The 18,209-nt window shown below is 48.0% G+C and overlaps 2 protein-coding genes across 5 annotated transcripts in view; both read left to right on the top strand.

Annotated features, from left to right (window-relative positions):
* RNF185 (ring finger protein 185) overlaps positions 1-5,274 on the top strand; it is a 37,381-nt gene extending 32,107 nt beyond the window's left edge. For all 4 annotated transcript variants that reach the window (XM_084799292.1, XM_084799293.1, XM_084799291.1 and 1 more), the window contains 2 exons: positions 851-968; positions 3,112-5,274. In XM_084799292.1, coding sequence (XP_084655418.1) covers positions 851-968; positions 3,112-3,209 — 216 coding nt within the window. In that variant the 3' untranslated portion in view covers positions 3,210-5,274. The remainder of the gene's footprint in view (positions 1-850; positions 969-3,111) is intronic.
* A 6,569-nt stretch (positions 5,275-11,843) lies between these two features.
* The window catches only part of LIMK2 (LIM domain kinase 2), a 74,528-nt gene continuing 68,162 nt past the window's right edge, over positions 11,844-18,209 (top strand). The window contains exon 1 of the mRNA XM_084799274.1: positions 11,844-11,997. Within this exon, the coding sequence (XP_084655400.1) occupies positions 11,982-11,997 (16 nt within the window). The 5' untranslated portion in view covers positions 11,844-11,981. The remainder of the gene's footprint in view (positions 11,998-18,209) is intronic.

The following is an 18,209-nucleotide window of genomic DNA, read 5'->3' as shown; positions in this document are numbered from 1 at the left end:
TAAAACTTTTAAGAGCTGGGCGTAATGGCTCACACCTTTAATCCCAGCACCCTCAAGGCCAGCTTGGTCTAGGACAGCCAAGGCTACATAGAGAAACCCTGTCTTGAAAAACCAAAAAGAAAAAAAAATTTTTTAAAAAGAGTTTAGCAACTTAAATCACAAGAAATTTTTCTGTCTTGTTGTATAAATGAGCACCAGCAACCTTGGAGGACATGTTACAAGATTCTGCTTTGCAGATATTATTGATCCATCAGAGGCCCGTCTTTTTTTTTAATATCTTTTTTAATTAATTCATTCATATTACATCTCAATTGTTATCCCATCCCTTGTCTACTCCCATTCCTCCCTCCTTCCTCCCTACTCCCCTCCCCTATGACTGTGACTGACGGGCACCTCCTCCCCCTGTATATGCTCCTAGGGTGTCAAGTCTCTTCTTGGTAGCCTGCTGTCCTTCAGAGGCTTTATTGTAATGCTCCTTTGCATTTGGGCATGAGACTGATTGCCAGTTGTGTCTTGTAAATAACATGTCGGAAGTTTTCCTGCCTAACATGGAACCCTGGAAAATTACCTAAACTTGTACAAGCCCAGATAGCAGTGTGTTTTATTTTTGGTAGAGTGGGCCCTTTTTGGACTGTTTATAACTCCCTAACTTGAGCCTAAGGCTAGAAGGTCAGAGTTAGCGCCAGAGTTTCTTTGCTTTGGGGCCTGGGTATGAGGACGGGCTGAGGCCTTACTTTGTGGCAGAGGGACAAAAAGAAGCATGGGTACCACGGCTGTGCTCTGATGTAGGACTTGTTGGAGAGACGTGGAATAAGTCTGCTTATTTCTTATTTGTTTTTCTTCTCCACAGGGATTTCAAGGATTTGGATTTGGAGATGGTGGCTTCCAAATGTCTTTTGGAATTGGAGCATTTCCATTTGGGATATTTGCCACAGCATTTAACATAAATGACGGACGGCCTCCTCCAGGTAAGCCCCATTTCCTTAAATGAGCAATTTAGCCTGCTTGAAAACTGCTTGGAATTCAGCAGTGAAGGAGCTACAGATCTTTGTCACTGTGTGCACCTCAGACTTTCCAAAAATCCCTTAAGTTCATTGCAGATCACCACACTCATCCAGCGATTCTGAGCACTCGCCATGCGTTAGGAGGATGAGGGATGCGGTGTGTTCTATTACACACTGAGGGGCTCCTCACCTGCACTCCAAGTACTCATTCCAACACACAGCCCATGACTATTAAAAATCATCCCAGCACACGGGAGGCTCTCTAGCTATTAAAAAGCCTAATCCTACACATGGATGCCACCCCCTCTGCCCCCTAATCCTACACATGTAAACCACCCCTCTGCCCCCCTTGACCATTTTGGACCAAGAAGGAATGAAATGTTAGGTCCTCTTGCTCCTTGGCATCTCTCAGACACAAAATGAGGCTGATACCAAACTTCAGCGATTTGGGGACTGTGCTTATGTCTGTCACTTGCTGCTGTAGTTCTCCTTTCAGCCACTTGTCTATGACAGCTGCATTTAGAATACAGCAAGGCAGCAAGTGTGTGCTTGGACTCCATTACACTCTAATGCCTAAGCCACTACCAATGTTATGGAGATATAAAAGACCATAGTCAGGTGAGCCCTCTTATAGGGTACAGTATGAGGAACAAAAGTGACCAGTGTACAGGCTGGAGAGATGGCTCAGAGGTGCTCTTCCAAAGGTCCTGAGTTCAATTCCTAGCAACCAAACGGTGCCTCACAACCATCTGATGCCCTCTTCTGACCTGCAGGTGTACACGCAGGCAGAACACTCTATATAATAAATAAATCTTAAAAAAAAAAAAAAAAGCCGGGCGTTGTGGCGCACACCTTTAATCCCAGCACTTGGGAGGCAGAGGCAGGTGGATCGCTGTGAGTTCGAGGCCAGCCTGGTCTACAAAGTGAGTCCAGGACAGCCAAGGCTCCACAGAGAAACCCTGTCTCAGAAAAACAAAAAAACCACCACCACCAACAACAACAAAAAACCAGACAGTGTAGTCTGGTCAGGAATGTAATGCTCTGAATATGCTAGCCCATTCAGAAATCATCAGAGCTGTTCCCTGCCTCATCCAATTCCTTGGACATAGTAGATGATAAGTCTCTTTGTTGTCTGCCAGCATGAGTTTGTCAGAGCAACCAAGTATGAGGGAATAACATGCAACCCCACAAGAACTGGGGTTCTACTCCATATCTTACCTGTCTGGAATGTCACTCTGCTGTTTGTTCACACATTGTTTTCTCAGAGGAAGGGGACCCCAAAAAGCAGGATGTGATTTGCCGTAAAGGACAGACAGATCCTGTAGAGGCAGCAGGAACTTGCAGCTGGCTTGCTGCTTTCTAGCCTGGACCAGTGTTCAGACTGGATCTCTCCCAGTTCATTCCCAGCCTGGGCTCTCAGTCAGTCTCCCTTTGTCATGTTTGGTACAATTTGCACAGCCTAGACATGGAGCCCGCCATCTTCCTGCCTCTCACATCTGAGCAAAGAACTCTAACTAGCAGCTCTTCTAAAAGCAGAGGTTCTCACTCAGTTCTCCCTCTACTTTGCCCTATGATTCCCAGGCCTTGGCTCTCTTCGGGAATAGTGTGCGGAGAGGCTCATGTATGAGCTGCTATGGTCTCAGAGGGCCCATATTCTGCTCTTCAAAGATGAGAGCTACTGAGTAACACCATGCATGTGGCACAGCATAGGGAAGACAAGGAGTTTCCTGATAGTCCACTGGGTCATTTGTATGTGCAGGACAGCTCTTTCTTATTTCACTGGAAATCAAGGCCTTGTTGTATATTTTCCTTGTTTTTGTTTTGCCTCCTATTATTTGAAGTGTGTAGTGTTTTTATTGTGCAGGGTTCTGTTTTTTTTTTTTTGTTTTTTGTTTTTTTTTTGTTTAATACAACATGCTTTGTCTCTCTTTTTTTTTTTTAAGATTTATTTATTTTTACAGTATATCAGATCACATTATAGATGATTGTGAGCCACACAGGGTTCTGTTTGTATAAAGACATGAAGATTAATCCTCTCCAGTCCTGGCCAATGGGCAACATGCACAACTATAGCCTCTGACAAAGTCTCTTCTTCCTGTCCCTCTAGCTGTCCCTGGGACACCCCAATACGTGGATGAGCAGTTCCTGTCACGTCTCTTCCTGTTTGTAGCCCTGGTGATCATGTTCTGGCTCCTGATCGCCTAATACAGGACCCTGTTCACATCTACAGCAGCACCTCTGGACTGGTGATATGCTACACCCACTCCTGTGTTTGATTTGTTTAATCTTGACCCCTGGGATCAAGGGTCAGAAACACATCAAGGTGTCTTCTCCATCAGAGCTTTGGAACTCAAAACCAGTTGGCAAGGAGCCCACTGCTGTAAACATCCTTCTGTAAACTCAGGTCTTGTGTGGAGTCACCTGTCATGGTGGCAATGTGAAGTCCTGTCCCAGCCTTCTCAGCAGGTCCCAGCTCTACACAGGGAAGAGGTGGGAAGAAAGAAACAGTTTTTCACCAGAACTTTATATTACAAAAATGAAGGGATGAACCAAATGGTATTTACAGAAACTTACTTTCATCTTTTTAAATACCCCTTGGTAAGTGGCCTCCACTCCCTATACTGAGATATTCCCTTCCAGATTGCAGTGCTGCTCTGTATGCCCTCCTGCCTTCCCCTTCCTTAGCAGAAGCATAAGAATTACTGCCCAAGAAGGTCATAATTGCAGCAGCAGAAGCCAGAGGTGCTGGGTGACCTTACCAGAGACTCTGGTCTTCAACTGGCTCTGGCTCTTGTTCAGTGTCTTGGGCCTAGAAAGCAGCTTGAATGACCTCCTGGTGTAGGGTATAGATGGTCCCTGGTGTTACTTGGCTCAGGCTTCCCATCAGCTTTCTCCTCTAGACTACTGCTGAATTCAGACTGACCACTCCGCTTCAGAACTTTGATGCAGGCACAGCAGGACAAGTAGCCCTGCCCCTAGGCTGTAGAGGCCTGGGTAATTCTCTCTCAGAACTTGCCCAGAGAAACTGGAGGCTTGCTCAGGTCAGCCCAGCTGCATGCAGAACACTACCATCCTCAGAAGCCATTGTCCTTTTGAAAAGAGGCCAGGACTCTCATTCCACCTGTGGTCCTGATGTTGTTTGGGCCTGATGGATTTACCTGAAAACTCCCTGAGTGTGTGCTGAGCCCTGGGACACATGAGGCTCCTGGGTATGCAACTGCTGCTGACGTGTAAACCAAAGGACCACAGCAATCCAGTGTGGTCTTTCTGATTCTTCTCACATTGACTTGTCTTGAGCTTCCTAAGCTGCTTCCTCTGGATCTGACTGTGGGAGTGTGGTGCCAGTCGGGGACTAGTTCACCTGCTGAGGCAGCTCTGCCTGTCAGGCTTCACTTTCCTGGAGACCTCAGCAGGCCGGCAAGCTAAGCTTCTACTGGGCCCCTTTGTTCACGTCTCTAGCACCCACTGCCCCAGCAATAACCAGAGGCTGGGAGAGAGCCTTGCCTGGTGATTGTTCTAGATGCAACTGTTTAATCTATGGAGCTCTAGACCTTGAGATGATGAGAGCCCTCCTCCTCCTCACTGCACAGTCCCCTGCCTGCCAATGCCAGTGTTAGTGTTGAAATGGATACAGTATGAAGTATTGCGTAGGAGGGTGGTTTAACAAATCCGGCTGGTAAGAATAAGCCACCAACTTTTTAGTGTGCCTGACAGATTTTAAATCCTCTTTGTCACTTGGAGATCCCCAGTCATAGGGGCCCCTGGAATGTCTCTGTTCTAGAGAGAATTGGTAGGATCCCTCATTGTAGTAAAGCCCTAAGTAGTGGAGGGAAACTTCAGCCCGTGAACACAAAAGAAATGAAACAAGAGTTGTGAGTAGTGGAGCAAATCATTTGGAATCTGGTGAAAGGGAATGACGCAGGTGTGCTTTTAGCAAAGGCATCCCAGGGCTGCAGTGGCACAGCTGTGATGACCATGTGCCCTTTGTGAACATTACAGGGCTACACAATTGGCAGCAGCTGAGGCAGGAAAGCCAACTTGGGAGTCCCTTCTCCTTTGTGGGCTGTTCCTCTACAGGCTCAGCTCTCACCCCATGGCCAAGGCAGCTTTAAGCCCTTCTGTGTTTGCTGTGTGCTCAGCCTCCACCTTTCTGTCACCCCCATGGACAAGGACAGAAAATGGGAACATGGTAGGCAGCATACCTTGACCAGCCACTGATTTTCACTGTTGTGAAAGTGATTTGATTTAGAATTAAATGGTTTTACATTACTGTGAGTGTGGACTTTGTCTTGGCATGTTAGTGGTTGGAGAGTGGGCACTCTGGTTTGGGCCCTGGAAAGTACCTGTCTAGTAATGTTTATGCCTTTAAACACCCATTGAGGAAGCTGGATGTGGTGTCACACGCCTTTAATCCCAGCACTCGGGAGACAGAGGCAGGTGGATCACTATGAGTTCGAGGCCAGCCTGGTCTACAATGTGAGTCCAGGACAGCCAAGGATACACAGAGAAACCCTGTCTCAAAAAAAACAAAACAAAAAGCCAAACACCCATTGAGGAGTCTAGCTGCCTGTGCCAGGAAGCCCTGGTCCTGACACAAATGCATGGAATTTCTAAGTCGTCAAGCACCAATCTGCCCTAATGAAGCTTAGCTTGTGTCTTGCTTGAATGTGCCATTTAGAGAAATCATGGGTTACTCAGGGTTAAAATGTCCCTCTGTGTTCATCCTTCTTCCCAGACCAGGGAGTATGCCCTCTTCGAGATGGAGGAGGCCGATGAGGTTATGAATTTGTCCCAGCTTCAGGCTCAAAACCACCAAAGCTATAGGCCACTCCCTCTAAAAGAAGCACATTTCTTTCTCTTGGGTTCTGATCTGACAAGGGTCAAGTTGAACAGTGCCAAGATACAGAGGTAAGGGGACTTCAGAATAGGCTGGCACAAGCCTGTAAGCCCAGCTACTGAAGAGACTGAGGCAGGGAAGGCCAGTGGGCCCTGGGTACTGAAGTGTTTCCACCTAGTAAATAAAGACTCTTGCCACCAAGCCCCACAACTGGAGCCACAGGGTGAGCTAAAAGTGAAAACCAACTTGTTTGTTTGTTTGTTTTTTGAGACAGGGTCTCTCTGTGTAGCCTTGATTGTCCTGGACTCACTTTGTAGACCAGGCTGGCCTTGAAATCACAGTGATCGCCTGCCTCTGCCTCCCCAGTGCTGGGATTAAAGGCGTGCGCCACCATGCGGCCAAGGCTACACAGAGAAACCCTGTCTGGGGGGAAAAAAAGAGTTGTTCTCTGACCTCCACTCATGTATCATACCATATGCATCTCCCACCCAGCCAACCACATTATATACGATAAAAAATTTAGGGCCAGGCAGTGGTGGCGCACGCCTTTAATCCCAGCACTTGGGAGGCAGAGGCAGGCGGATCTCTGTGAGTTCGAGGCCAGCCTGGTCTACAAAGTGAGTCTAGGACGGGCAAGGTTACACAGAGAAAGAAACCCTGTCTCAAAAAAAAATATTTTTTTTTTAAATTTAGGGACTGGAGGGAGGAAATAGTGCTTAAGAGTGCTGGCTGCTCTTGCAGAGGACCTGTGTTTGGCTCCCAACACCCACACAGTAGCTCACAACTATCTGTAACTCTGCTTCCAGGGGATCCAACACCATTCTGTGACTGTAAGGGCATTGCATGCATATGATACACATGCATACATGCCAGCAAAACATGTATGCACATTCATACACATAAAGTAAAAAATCTTCAAAAAATAAAACTTTATTTTTTTAAAGCTAAAACAAGGCTGGAGATAATATAGCTCAGTGATAGAGCACAGTTGTATCAATGAAACACTAGGTTCAGTCCCAAGTACCATCAAAAAACCAAAACCAAAACAAAACAAAACAAGAGAACTCCTGGAACTCATAAGCCAATGATATCAGAATGTTTTGGGTTTTTTTTAGATTTACTTATTATTTATATAGTATTCTGCCTGCATGTGTCCCTGCACACCAGAAGAGGGCACCAGGTCTCATTATAAATGGTTGTGAGAGCTGGGTGTGGTAGTGCATACCTTTAATACCAGCACTCAGGAAGCAGAGGCAGGTGGATTGCTGGGAGTTCAAGGCCAGCCTAATTTACAAAGTAAGTCCAGGGCAGCCAAGGCTACACAGACAGACCCTGTCTCGAAAAACAAACAAACAAACAAACAAATAAATGGTTGTGAGCCACCATGAGGAATTGAATTCAGGACCTTTGGAGGAACAGACAGTGCTCCCAACCTCTGAGCCAACTCACCAGCCCCAGAATGTTTGTTTTTAATGAGGAACAGGAAGTGCGGAACAGAGAGAGGCTAGAGAAATGGCTCGGTAGGCATGAGAACCTGAGTTTGGGTTCCCAGCGCCCATGCAGAAAGCTTGAGGTGCAGGTCTGTAATCCTATACTACTGCCAGGGAGGCAGAGACAGGAGGATCCCTGCTGCTCACCATAGCTTAGTGAGCGCAGTAGTGGAAGACCCCGTCCTCTTACAGTGACCTCTAGTTCACACATGCATATACCACACACAAGCCCATACAGAGCAGAAAAGAACAGAGAGCCTTCATATGTTCTCCCAACTTGCCACCTCAACAAACATCAACTCAGGTCCAGACCTGTTGGATCCACCTCACTCTAACATGCTGCCTCTTCCTCTCCTACACAGACCACTTGAAGGAATCCCATTCACCTCAGTATGCATCCCAGAGTTGCGTGTTTTAGTTTTTATTTCATGTGTATGAGTTTCCTGCCTGTATGTTTCTAAGAATACTGTGTATTTGCCTAGTGTCTGCAGAGACCAGAAGAGGGCTCTGGACCTGAAACAAGTTACAGATGGTTGTGAGCCAACATAAGGGTTCTGGGGCCTGGCGTGGTGGCGCACCTTTAATACCAGGCAGAGGCAGTTGGATCTCTGTGAGTTTGAGGCCAGCCTGGTCTACAAAGCCAGTCCAGGACAGCCAAGGCTACACAGAGAAACCCTGTCTTGAAAAACCAAAACGAAAAAAAAAAAAAAAGGTGCTGGAAGCTGAATCTGTATCTTCTGGAAGAGCAGCCAGTGCTCTTAGCCACTAAGCCATTTCCTTCGCTTGTTACTCCTTTATATAATTAGGGTGGTGGTCCAGGCACTATGGTGGTGCATGCCTGTAAGCTCACACAAAGGAGGATCTGTTCTGAGGCTAGTATGGGCATCAAAGAGGTATTATTTAAAAACAAAAACAAAACCAAGCGAGGGCTAGAGAGATAGCACAGTGCTTAAGAGTACTCTCTGCCCTTCCAGAGGTTCTAAATTCAATTCCCAGCAACCATAAGGTGGTTCCTGACCATCTATAATGAGATCTGATACCTTCTGACATCAGGTATATATGCAGATAGAGCATTCATTTAATTAAATACATAAATAAATCTTTATATAAAAAAAAAGCAAACAAGGGCTGGAGAGATGGCTCAGAGGTTAAGAGCAGTGACTGCTCTTCCAGAGGTCCTGAGTTCAATTCCCAGTATCCACATGGTGGCTCACAACCATCTATAATGAGATCTGGTGCCCTCTTCTAGCCTGCAGGCATACATGCAGGAAGAGCACTCTACACTTAATAAATAATTTTTTTAAAAAAGCAAACAAACAAGTTATGTGTAGGCTGAATGTGGTGGTACATGCCTTTACTCCCAGCACTCTGGAGGCAGAGGCAGGAGAATTTCTTTGAGTTTGAAGTGAGCCTGGTGTATATAGTGAATTCTAGGACAGCCAGGACTATAGGTTTTTGTTTTTGTTTTTGTTTTAGTTTTTTGAGACAGTTTCTCTGTGTAACACCCCTGGCTGTCCAGGAATTACTTTGTAGACCAGGGTGGCCTTGAACTCACAGAGATCTGCCTGCCTCTGCCTCCTGAATGCTGAGATTAAAGGTGTGCAACACCACCACCAGGTTGTATAGAGAGAGATTCGATCTTAAAAATTCAAGTGTGGGGGCTGAAGAGATGGCTTAGAGGTTAAGAGCACTGGCTGTTCTTCCAAAGGTCCTGAGTTCAATTCCCAGCAACCACATGGTGGCTCACAACCATCTATAGTGAGATCTGGTGCCCTTTTCTAATGTGCTGGCTCACATGCAAGAAGAATACTGTATAAATAATATGTTTTTTAAAAAATAAAGTGTGTGTGTGTGTGTGTGCGCGCGCGCGTGCGCAAGAGAGAGAGAGAGAGAGAGAGAGAGAGAGAGAGAGAGATATGGGGGGAGGGAGGGAGGGAGGGAAAGAGAATGAGAACTGTGATCAAAATCATCTTTCTAAGTTGCTGGGGCAGGAGACACAGGGTTGAATGCTTGCCTAGTGACATAATGGTAAAGGAACCGAGTCACACCCAGCATGAGAGAATTAGGAAGACATTAGGGAGCAGCTGACCTGGCAGAGAGGAGCCCAGGAAGGGAAAACGCTGTGTAGACCCCCGCCCTGCCCTGTACACTGAATGACTGAGTGATGTTTCAAACAAGAGTCTAGTGTATCCCAGGCTGGCCGTAAGTCCACCATATAACTGAGGATGGCCTTGAACTCTGCCCGTCCTCCTTTGTTTCCCTCCTAAGACCCCAGGCATGCACTACCATGTCCTGCTTATGCAGTGCAAAGGGTGGAACCCAAGGCTCCAGTCATGTTAGGCAAGCCCTCTCTGCCAGCTGAGCCACATCCTCCCCAGCCCCACACAGGAGTCTGTACCCTGACAGCCTCCACGTAGAGTTAGTTTCACTCGATGTGAATGGCATTGTTGGAGGTTTCCACCTCCATTGATCAGCATCTTTTTGTTTTGTTTTGTGTTTTGTTTTGGTTTTCAAGACAGGGTCTCTCTGTGTAGCCTTGGCTCTCTTGGTCTCGCTTTGTAGACCAGGCTGGCCTCAAACTCACAGTGACCCACCTGCCTCTACCTCCTGAGTGCTGGAATTAAAGGCGCGTGCCACCACACCCAGCGCTGATCAGCATCTTTTATTTTTAAATATATTTTATCAATTCGATCAGCATCTTTTTAAAAAAGTAAAGTTCTTATTTTATAGCTGGGTGGTGGTGGCTGTGGTGCATGCTTTTCTTCCCAGCAGTCAGGAGGCAGAGGCAGGCAGATTTCTGAGTTCCAGGCCAGCCTGGTCTGCAGAGTACCAGGACAGCCAGGGCTATACAGAGAAACCATGTCTCAAAAACAAAACAAAACAAAAGTTGTTATGTCTATGGGTATTATGACTGCAGGTATGTCTGTGCATCACATGTGTGCCTTGTGCCCAAGGAAGCCAGAAGAGTGAGTCGCATCCCCTGGAATTGACATTATAGATGGTTGGGAGCTACCATGTAGATGCCGGGAATCAAACCCGGGTCCTCTGGAGAGTAGCCAGTGCTCTTGACCACTAGGTAACCCCTCCCACCCCTTAGTATCAACATCCAAAGAAGTTGAATAAAATGGCTGGATGTCGTGCTTGTTCTGAACAATTTGGAGGCCTGGGTGGTGCAGGCCTGCACTCCAGCAGCAGCAGCGGACCCAGAATCTAAACTATTAGGGATGTGGTTGGTTGTGATATGTATCTATAACTATAGCCCTCCCCCCCATAGGTTTTCTCTGTGTAGTTTGGCTGGCCTGGAACTCATTCTGTAGACCAGGCTGACCTCGAACTCACGAAGATCCCCCTGCCTCTGCCTCCCGAGTGCTGGGATTAAAGGTGTGTACCACCACTGCCTGGCCTATAGCACTTTCAGAACAGTTAGGAGCATCAAGAATTCAAAGCCATCTTTGATAACACAGGCTTGAGGCCAGCCAGGGCTGTATGAGACTCTATCTTAAAGAATCCCAGCTAATATTTTTTTTTTTGTTTTATGTGTATGGGTGTTTTGCTGCGCTGGCCTTCAACCTGGTATGCAGCTGAGGATGAACTTGAACCCTGGTCTTCCCACCTCCTACTCGCACCACAAGTTAATTCAATATCAGACCCAGGAGTTTGTTAGGGCAGTACTCTACCCACCGAGTACTGGTGGCACCCACCCAGTGCCCACATCGGCCTTCCTTGTTCTCAGTCCCAGAATAAGGTAACTATGTTAGAACATCTAGATTGGTTTTGGGGGTTTTGTTTTTAGGTTTTTTGAGACAGGGTTTCTCTGTGTGCAGCAGCCCCTGCTATCCTGGATTTGCTTTGTAGACCAGGCTGGCCTGGAAATCACAGAGATCCTCCCGCCTCTGCCTCTCACACAACGTGTCACCGCGCCTGCCTTGATTTAAAGCAAGATGATTTAAAGAAAGAATATCTCAGCACTCAACAGGCAGGAGGTCAGCAAGTCCAAGATCAGTCTGGCTGCATTAGAAGACCCTGTAGCACCCGGCGTGGTGACGCACGCCTTTAATCCCAGCAAGCGGGAAGCAGGGGCAGGCGGATCCCTGTAAATTCGAGGCCAGCCTGGTCTATAAAGTGAGTCCAGGACAGCCAGGGCTATTACAAAGAGAAACCCTGTCTTGCAAAACAAAAAACAAAAACAAAAAAACCCACAAACAAACAAATGAACAACAACAACAACAACAAAACAAATTCAGAGTCAAAAGACTTGGGATACCCATCTACCTGATGAGCAGAGCCATTTTCAAGTCGCATAGAAGGGAGAACAAGGCTATGCTGAGCGCTGAGCCCATACTGAATCACCCTGGTGACCTCGAACGCTTCTAGAGGACGCCACTCGCTAGGGGGCGCCAGAGACACGGCGGAGCTCGCTCGGGGCCGGGGGAGCGGGGCGCGGGGAGGGGCGTCAGGGCGGAAACCTTTAGTGGGCGGGGCGTCGGCAGGCGGGTCCCGGTGCCAGGTGCGGTTTGGTCCTCCCGGGGTGCCGTAGGCGGTGCATCCTTCACGCTGCCGAGGTAGAGAGACTCTCTCGACCGCGCGCGGACGCGGACCTGAGCTGCCGCCGCCGGGTGGTCCTTCCCCTGGTTGTCCGCGCCCGGGACCATGGCGGCGCTAGCGGGTAAGAAGGGGCCACGCCGTCCTGCTCGCTGCTCGCTGGTTTCTGGATGTCTCGATCCTCTTGGGTCTGGGATCTTCGGCAGGAGCCTGGCAGGGTGGGAGGAACCATGCTTCCTCGGGACGTAGAGGTCTTGGGACTCTGGAAGTAGGGGCGGGTGGTCCCGAAGACTGAGGGCGCTTAGTGGCCGGCGCGTGGGTTGACTTCCCGCGAGGTGGGTCCCGGGTTCTGCAGATTCTCCGTGGTCAGAGATTCTGGAATATGGGAAATACAGGGTCTTCCAGAGTTCAGGATTTGAGATTACGAGTTATGCTGGGATCTGGGTTTTCTGTTTCCCAAAGTTCTCCAAGGTTTTTGGAGGCTGGGATTTGGGGGTGAGGGCGGCGAGTGTCGTCCTGGAAATACGGTATGAGTGTAGATAGAGTTTATGATGTGGACCGTGGGTGAGGAGAGATGAGACCGTTCTTCCTGAGGCTCCAAGATCTCCCTCTCGTGTGGAGAGCAGTTTCCAGTCTTCCCGGGAAGTTGTTGAGTCCTCGCTTGGTCTCTGAAGCCGTCAGGATATTAGCGGGGCACCTTGAGGGGAAGAGCTGTGTGAAGGTTAATTTCAGAATTGACTTAGCTGGGCCTGTAGCCCCTCCATGCCATCACCTTACAGCTTCCTGCCCTGCGGCACTTGGAACCTTCTACAGCCTGTTTGCCAACCACCTGTGTGGATGGCTCAGTTTCTGGATCTACCAGGGTCAACTTCCAAAAGCTTTCTAGTAAGGCCAAGGGAGAGTTTTAGGGGTGGGGAGGGGCTGGATATGTGCCTCCACTTCCTGCCTTTCAGCCGGTGGACAGTCACTTCCTCCATCCTGAATTCAAGGACTGGGCTGCCAGTGGGTCACTTCCTCACTATTGAGCATGGGATTTTTTTTTTTTTTCTCCTCCTCATTTGGTGGTAATATGCTCTGGAGAAAGAAAGCGCAGGGCGGAAATGCCTCTGTCTTCCCTTAATTATTTTTTTTTCCCCCTGGCTGGTTGTGGTGGTACACACCTGTAATCCCAGACTAGAAAGGAAGAGTCAGGGAGTATTTGCTTTTTGCTTGGTCTACATGTGAAGGGCTAAGTAGGTCAGCCTGGACTACAGAATAAAACCCAGTCTCTAAATGAATAATTAATTTAAAAAATTGAGTTGGGGAGTGGGATGTAGTTGAGTTGGTAGAGGGCTTGCCCAGCATGCATAAAGCTCTGCGTTTGGTTCATCCCCAGCACTACCTAGTTCTGCTGCGTGCCTGGACTCCCAGGGCTCAGGAGGGTCAGAAGTTCAATTTGGGGCCAACCTCAGTTATAGGAGATCCTGCCTTTTTTTTTTTTTTTTCTTCCCTCAACGAGGCTGGAGAGGTGACTCAGAGGTTAAGAGTGTGTACTACTCTTGCAGGGAACCCATTTTGTTCCTGACACCCAAGTGCTTCTCAGTTTCTTACTCCTTCAGCTCAGAGGACCTAACACTTTCTGTCCTCTGTACCTGTCCTCTCATGGTATACATGCACAAAGACACACATACATGCGGACACACAGACACCTAAGTAAAATCTGCTTTTAAACGCTGAAAATGCGTTCTTGTAGGGCAGTGGTGACCCAAGCCTTTTGTTTTGTTTTGTATTGTTGGCTTTTCCAGATAGCTTTTCTCTGTGTAACAAGCCCTGTCTGTCCTGGACTCACTTTGTAAACTAGGCTGGCCTCGAACTCACAGAGATCCACCTGCCTCTGCCTCCCGAGTGCTGGGATTAAAGGCATGAGCCACCACGCCCAGCCTTTTTATTTATTTCTATTTATTTTTATTTTTATTTATTTTTTTGTTTTTCCGAGACAGGCTCTCTGTTTTAGCCTTGCCTGTCCCAGACTTGCTTTGTAGACCAGGCTGGCCTCGAACTCACAACAATTCGCCTGCTTCTGCCTCCTGAGTGCTGGGATTAAAGGCGTGTGCCACAACACCCGGCCGGTTTGTTTTTTCTAACTGCTATAGGTTCTCAACTTTGAACCTTGATGATCAGAAATTTGTGCAAGAGTTTAGTCATTTTTGATTTGTGAGTGGTGCTGAGGATCCATCCAGGGCCTTGTGCCACTTAGATGAACAACTGCCGCCGCCAAGCTACATCCTTAGCACCTTCTAAACTTACTTTAATTTTAACTATTTATTTTTAGATTAAAAAACATTATTTCATATGGGGGGAGGGGAGCAGGGGGTTGCTGAGGGAGAGTTAAGGCTTGAAGTAACTTGTTCATAGGCTTATGACTGAGCAAATGGGACTCAGCCTTCATATTTTCCAGCGCCGGTTTAGTGTTTGATTTTTTTCCTGTGTCACAAACAACAGAATAAGGTTGCTCGGCGGTGAGGCAGGGAAGAGAGTGGGGCTTGGGACTCACCCGTTCTGCTCAGACTGCATTCTCGGACACCTCGGATTCCTGTGTAACAGGAGAAGCAACAACAAGGAAATCAAATATTTACCGAGTGCCTGCGATGTCTTTGGAACTGGGCTGGGCTAGGCTTTACCTCTTACAAATTTTAACAGATACCAGAGCCAGGAGAGCTATTTGAGCTGGTGTGCCCCTCTCCTTGTTTTACGTCTGAAGAAACTGAGGCTCCAGCGGGAAAGCAGGTCTGTCCAGGGTCAGAGCCAGGACTAATGTCGGAGGCCAGGGTGTTGGAGCCCGGCACGTCCAGGCCCTTAGACAATCCCTGTGGAGTGGCTGACGGGTAGCTCAGTTGGTGGAGTGAGTGCTGCAAGCATCAGGACCTGGGTCTGATCCCTGGATTCATATAAGAATCCACATACAGGCACACACTGAAAAGCCTAGTGCTAAGCCGGACAAGGTGATGGCTCACGCCTGTAATCCCAGCACTTGGGAGGCAGAGGCAGGCGGATCAGTGTGAGTTCGAGGCCAGCCTGGTTTACAACTCGAGTCTAGGACAGCCAAGGCTGCAGAGATAAACATTGTCTCGAAAAACAAAAAACAAAAAAACAAAAAAAAGAAAGAAAGAAAAGAACAAAAGAAAATCAAGATGAGTTGTTGCACAGCCTTCCCAACACAGTAAAATGGCAAAGATTGCATTCCCATGTTAGCCTGATTTCTAAAGCAGGGAACAGAGTAGGGTAAACCTCTTCCTTCCTGGAGAGTGTTTCCGATCGAAAGAGAGACAGTGAATAGTGTGAACATCATCAGGACTGATGCTTTGAAGAGAAAGATAAGAGGCAGAGGGTGGTCGGCAAATGTGCTCCAGACAGTGGAAAATTAAAAACTGCGGGGTACTCAGTGGCTTCCACCCTTGGGCAGGGAGGGGGAGGGGCTGGGGAAAGAGAGAGAGAGAGAGAGAGAGAGAGAGAGAGAATGGTGTGTGTGTGTGTGCACGCACGCTGGGAACTGATCACAAATGCCAAGTACCAGTGTTCCCACTGAGCTTTGCTTTTAGTCCCAGGGAATACTTCTTGAAGAAGGCAAACTTTGAGAGCCTGTAGTTTTTATGTTGTGTTCTTAATGTGAGAGGAAAGAGAAGAGCCACAGTAGGGCGAACAGGTCAGTGAGCTCCAGTCTTCGGCAGGAGAGGTCCACTGCTGTGTGTGGACGGGCAAGGAGCGGGAGCTGAGGAGGCCGTGAAGCGGGAGGTTGGGCTTGGTGCGCTGTAGAGCAGCAATTCTCCCCCTTCCTGGTGCTGGGACCCTTCAGTACAGTCCCTCATGTTGTGGTGACCCCCAACCATAATTTTTTTTCTTTTTAATTGATTTTTTTTAATGTACATTGGTATTTTGTCTGTATCTTTGTCTGTGTGACAGTGTCAGATCTTGAGGTTACAGACAGTTGTGAGCTGCCATGTGGGTGCTGGGAATTGAATGTGGGTCCTCTGGAAGAGCAAATAGTGCTTTTCTTGGGGTGGGGGTTTGAGTCAGGGTTGACACAGGTCTCTGTGTAACAACAGCCCTGGCTGTCCTAGAACTCTCTTTGTAGACCAGGGTGACCTCAAACTCACAGAGATCCACCTGCCTCTGCCATCCCCCCCCCTCGCCCAGTGCTGGGATTAAAGGCACGTGCCAGGCTGCAGACAGTGCTGAGCCATCTCTCCAGTCCCACATAAAATTACTTTATTTTTTTTAAAGAGATTTATTTATTACATATACAGTGCTCTGCCTGCAGGCCAGAAGAGGGCATCACATCTCATTATAGATGGTTGTGAGCCACCATGTGGTTGCTGGGAATTGAACTCAGGACCTCTGGAAGAGCAGTCAGCGCCTTTAACCTCTGAGCCATCTCTCGAGCCCCCATAAAATTACTTTCATTGCTGCTTTATAACTGTAGCTTTGTTACTGTTGATGACAACATACAACCCCCAAAGGGGCTGTGACCCACAGGTTGAGAACCACTGCTATAAAGCATTTAGTGCCAGGATAAGAACTGTGCAGTCTTCCAATCCACAGCAGACACTCTAGGTTTAGAGTAATAGAAGTCTTATGGGCACAGGATACCAATCCTCAGGTAGGTACAGTGGGCCTTGACGTGAGGTGATAGTGGCAGCACTGACCGGTACCGAGTGCCTCGTGACAAAGGCAGGGCAAGGTGACTTGGGTGGCCCTGGGTGTGGAGCGAAGGCACCAGGGATAGGATCTGAGACAGCCACAAGATACCTAAGTTCACTGAAAACCCATCGTGCTTAGGGTGCTGTATTTGACCCTTCATGTGCGTGGTGGTGTTCCGCATGTTCTGGTCAGGGAGACCTGGAAGGGCCTGGTGTTTGTGGGGCACACAAGGGAAGGACCGCAGCAGTCACAAGTCTCTTCTCGCTTACACTTGATGTTATAAAGCAACAAGAAGGATCCTTCGCTATTTACACCTGCTGTCAGCTAGCGCGTGCATCACCAGGCTCCCTAGAGCATTCCTTGTCCTTTACCGTGGGATTCTATTTGATGAGGTCTTTCCTCCTCTAATTCACTGGATCAGAAAAGAAAGTCTAAGCCAGCCATGGTGACACACATCTTTAATCCCAGCACTCTGGAGGCATTGGCATGCAGAGCTCTGTGAGTTCGAGGTCAGCCTAGTCTACGGAGTGAGTTCCAGGACAGCCAGAGCTACGCAGAGAAACCCTGTCTCTAAAAAAAAAAAGAAAGAAAGAAAGAAAGAAAGAAAGAAAAGAAAGTCTAAAATACGGCCAGCATCACAGGGTCTGGAGTCTGATAATGTCGGTCCAGAGCGCTTTGTAGCTGGCTAATTCCCACTTGACGAAGGCTTAGGACACTGTGTGGCACATGGCGAGGACTTAAAGTGATTTTTGTCGTTGGCAGCGGGTGGAGAAGGGCCGAATGAGAAATCGCAAGTTGAGTAACTGGGGAGCTCTGTTAGGAGGTCTGTTGCAGGCCTCCCCAGATAAGAAAAAACGCTTACTCACAGGGAATGAAATAGGAACCTGACAGCCGCAGGAACCTCCTGTCCGCTCTGCTCTGCAGTATGTGAGGCTCTCCCTGGCCCCAGAACCTGACTTGTCTCTGATTTACATTCTGCATGTCCTGTCCTTCGCCCAGTGAGTACTCGCCGAGTCCTTACTTGTTTTCAGCCTGGCCTGTGCCTTGCACGTGGGCGCATAGGCTAAATTTGCAGGATTTGTTTTGAAGCTGTGTTCTCTTTGGATTTTGGAAGCTAGTCTACCCAGCTCAAACTTTGTCCCTTGCAGGAAGGAAGGGAAGGAACACAAACGGGGCCAGTTTGGGGCCAGGTACCCAGGAGGTATTCACACCCATTAACTTGTTTTAATCTTCTAGTTAATCCTGTAAGGTGGTAACTTTAGCCTCCTTAAAAATGAGTGAAGGTTGGGGGAGGTGCAGGTGTGGTGGTGCACAACTTTAATCCCAGCTCTTGGGAGGTAGAGGCAGGCTGAATTTGTTTATATTTTTGTTTTGTTTGTTTTGTTTTGTTTTTTATTTTTTGAGACAGGGTTTCTCTGTATAGCCTTGACTGTCCTGCACTCACTTTGTAGACCAGGCTGGCCTCGAACTCACAAAGATCCACCTGCCTCTGCCTCCTGAGTGCTGGGATTAAAGACACGTGCCACCACTGCCCGGTGGCAGGCTGGATTTGAAGCCAACGTGGTCTACTACAGTGAGTCCCAGGACAGCCAGGGCTACGTAGTGTGACTGTCTTGAAAAACAAAACAAAAATCAGCAAAGGGGCCTGAGGGCCGGCTC

This window comes from Acomys minous, assembly GCF_964271855.1.
Source record: "Acomys minous genome assembly, chromosome: 10".
NCBI lineage: Eukaryota > Metazoa > Chordata > Mammalia > Rodentia > Muridae > Acomys > Acomys minous.
The sequence above is the reverse complement of the archived record's forward strand: the minus strand, read 5'-3'. Positions and strand labels throughout refer to the sequence as shown.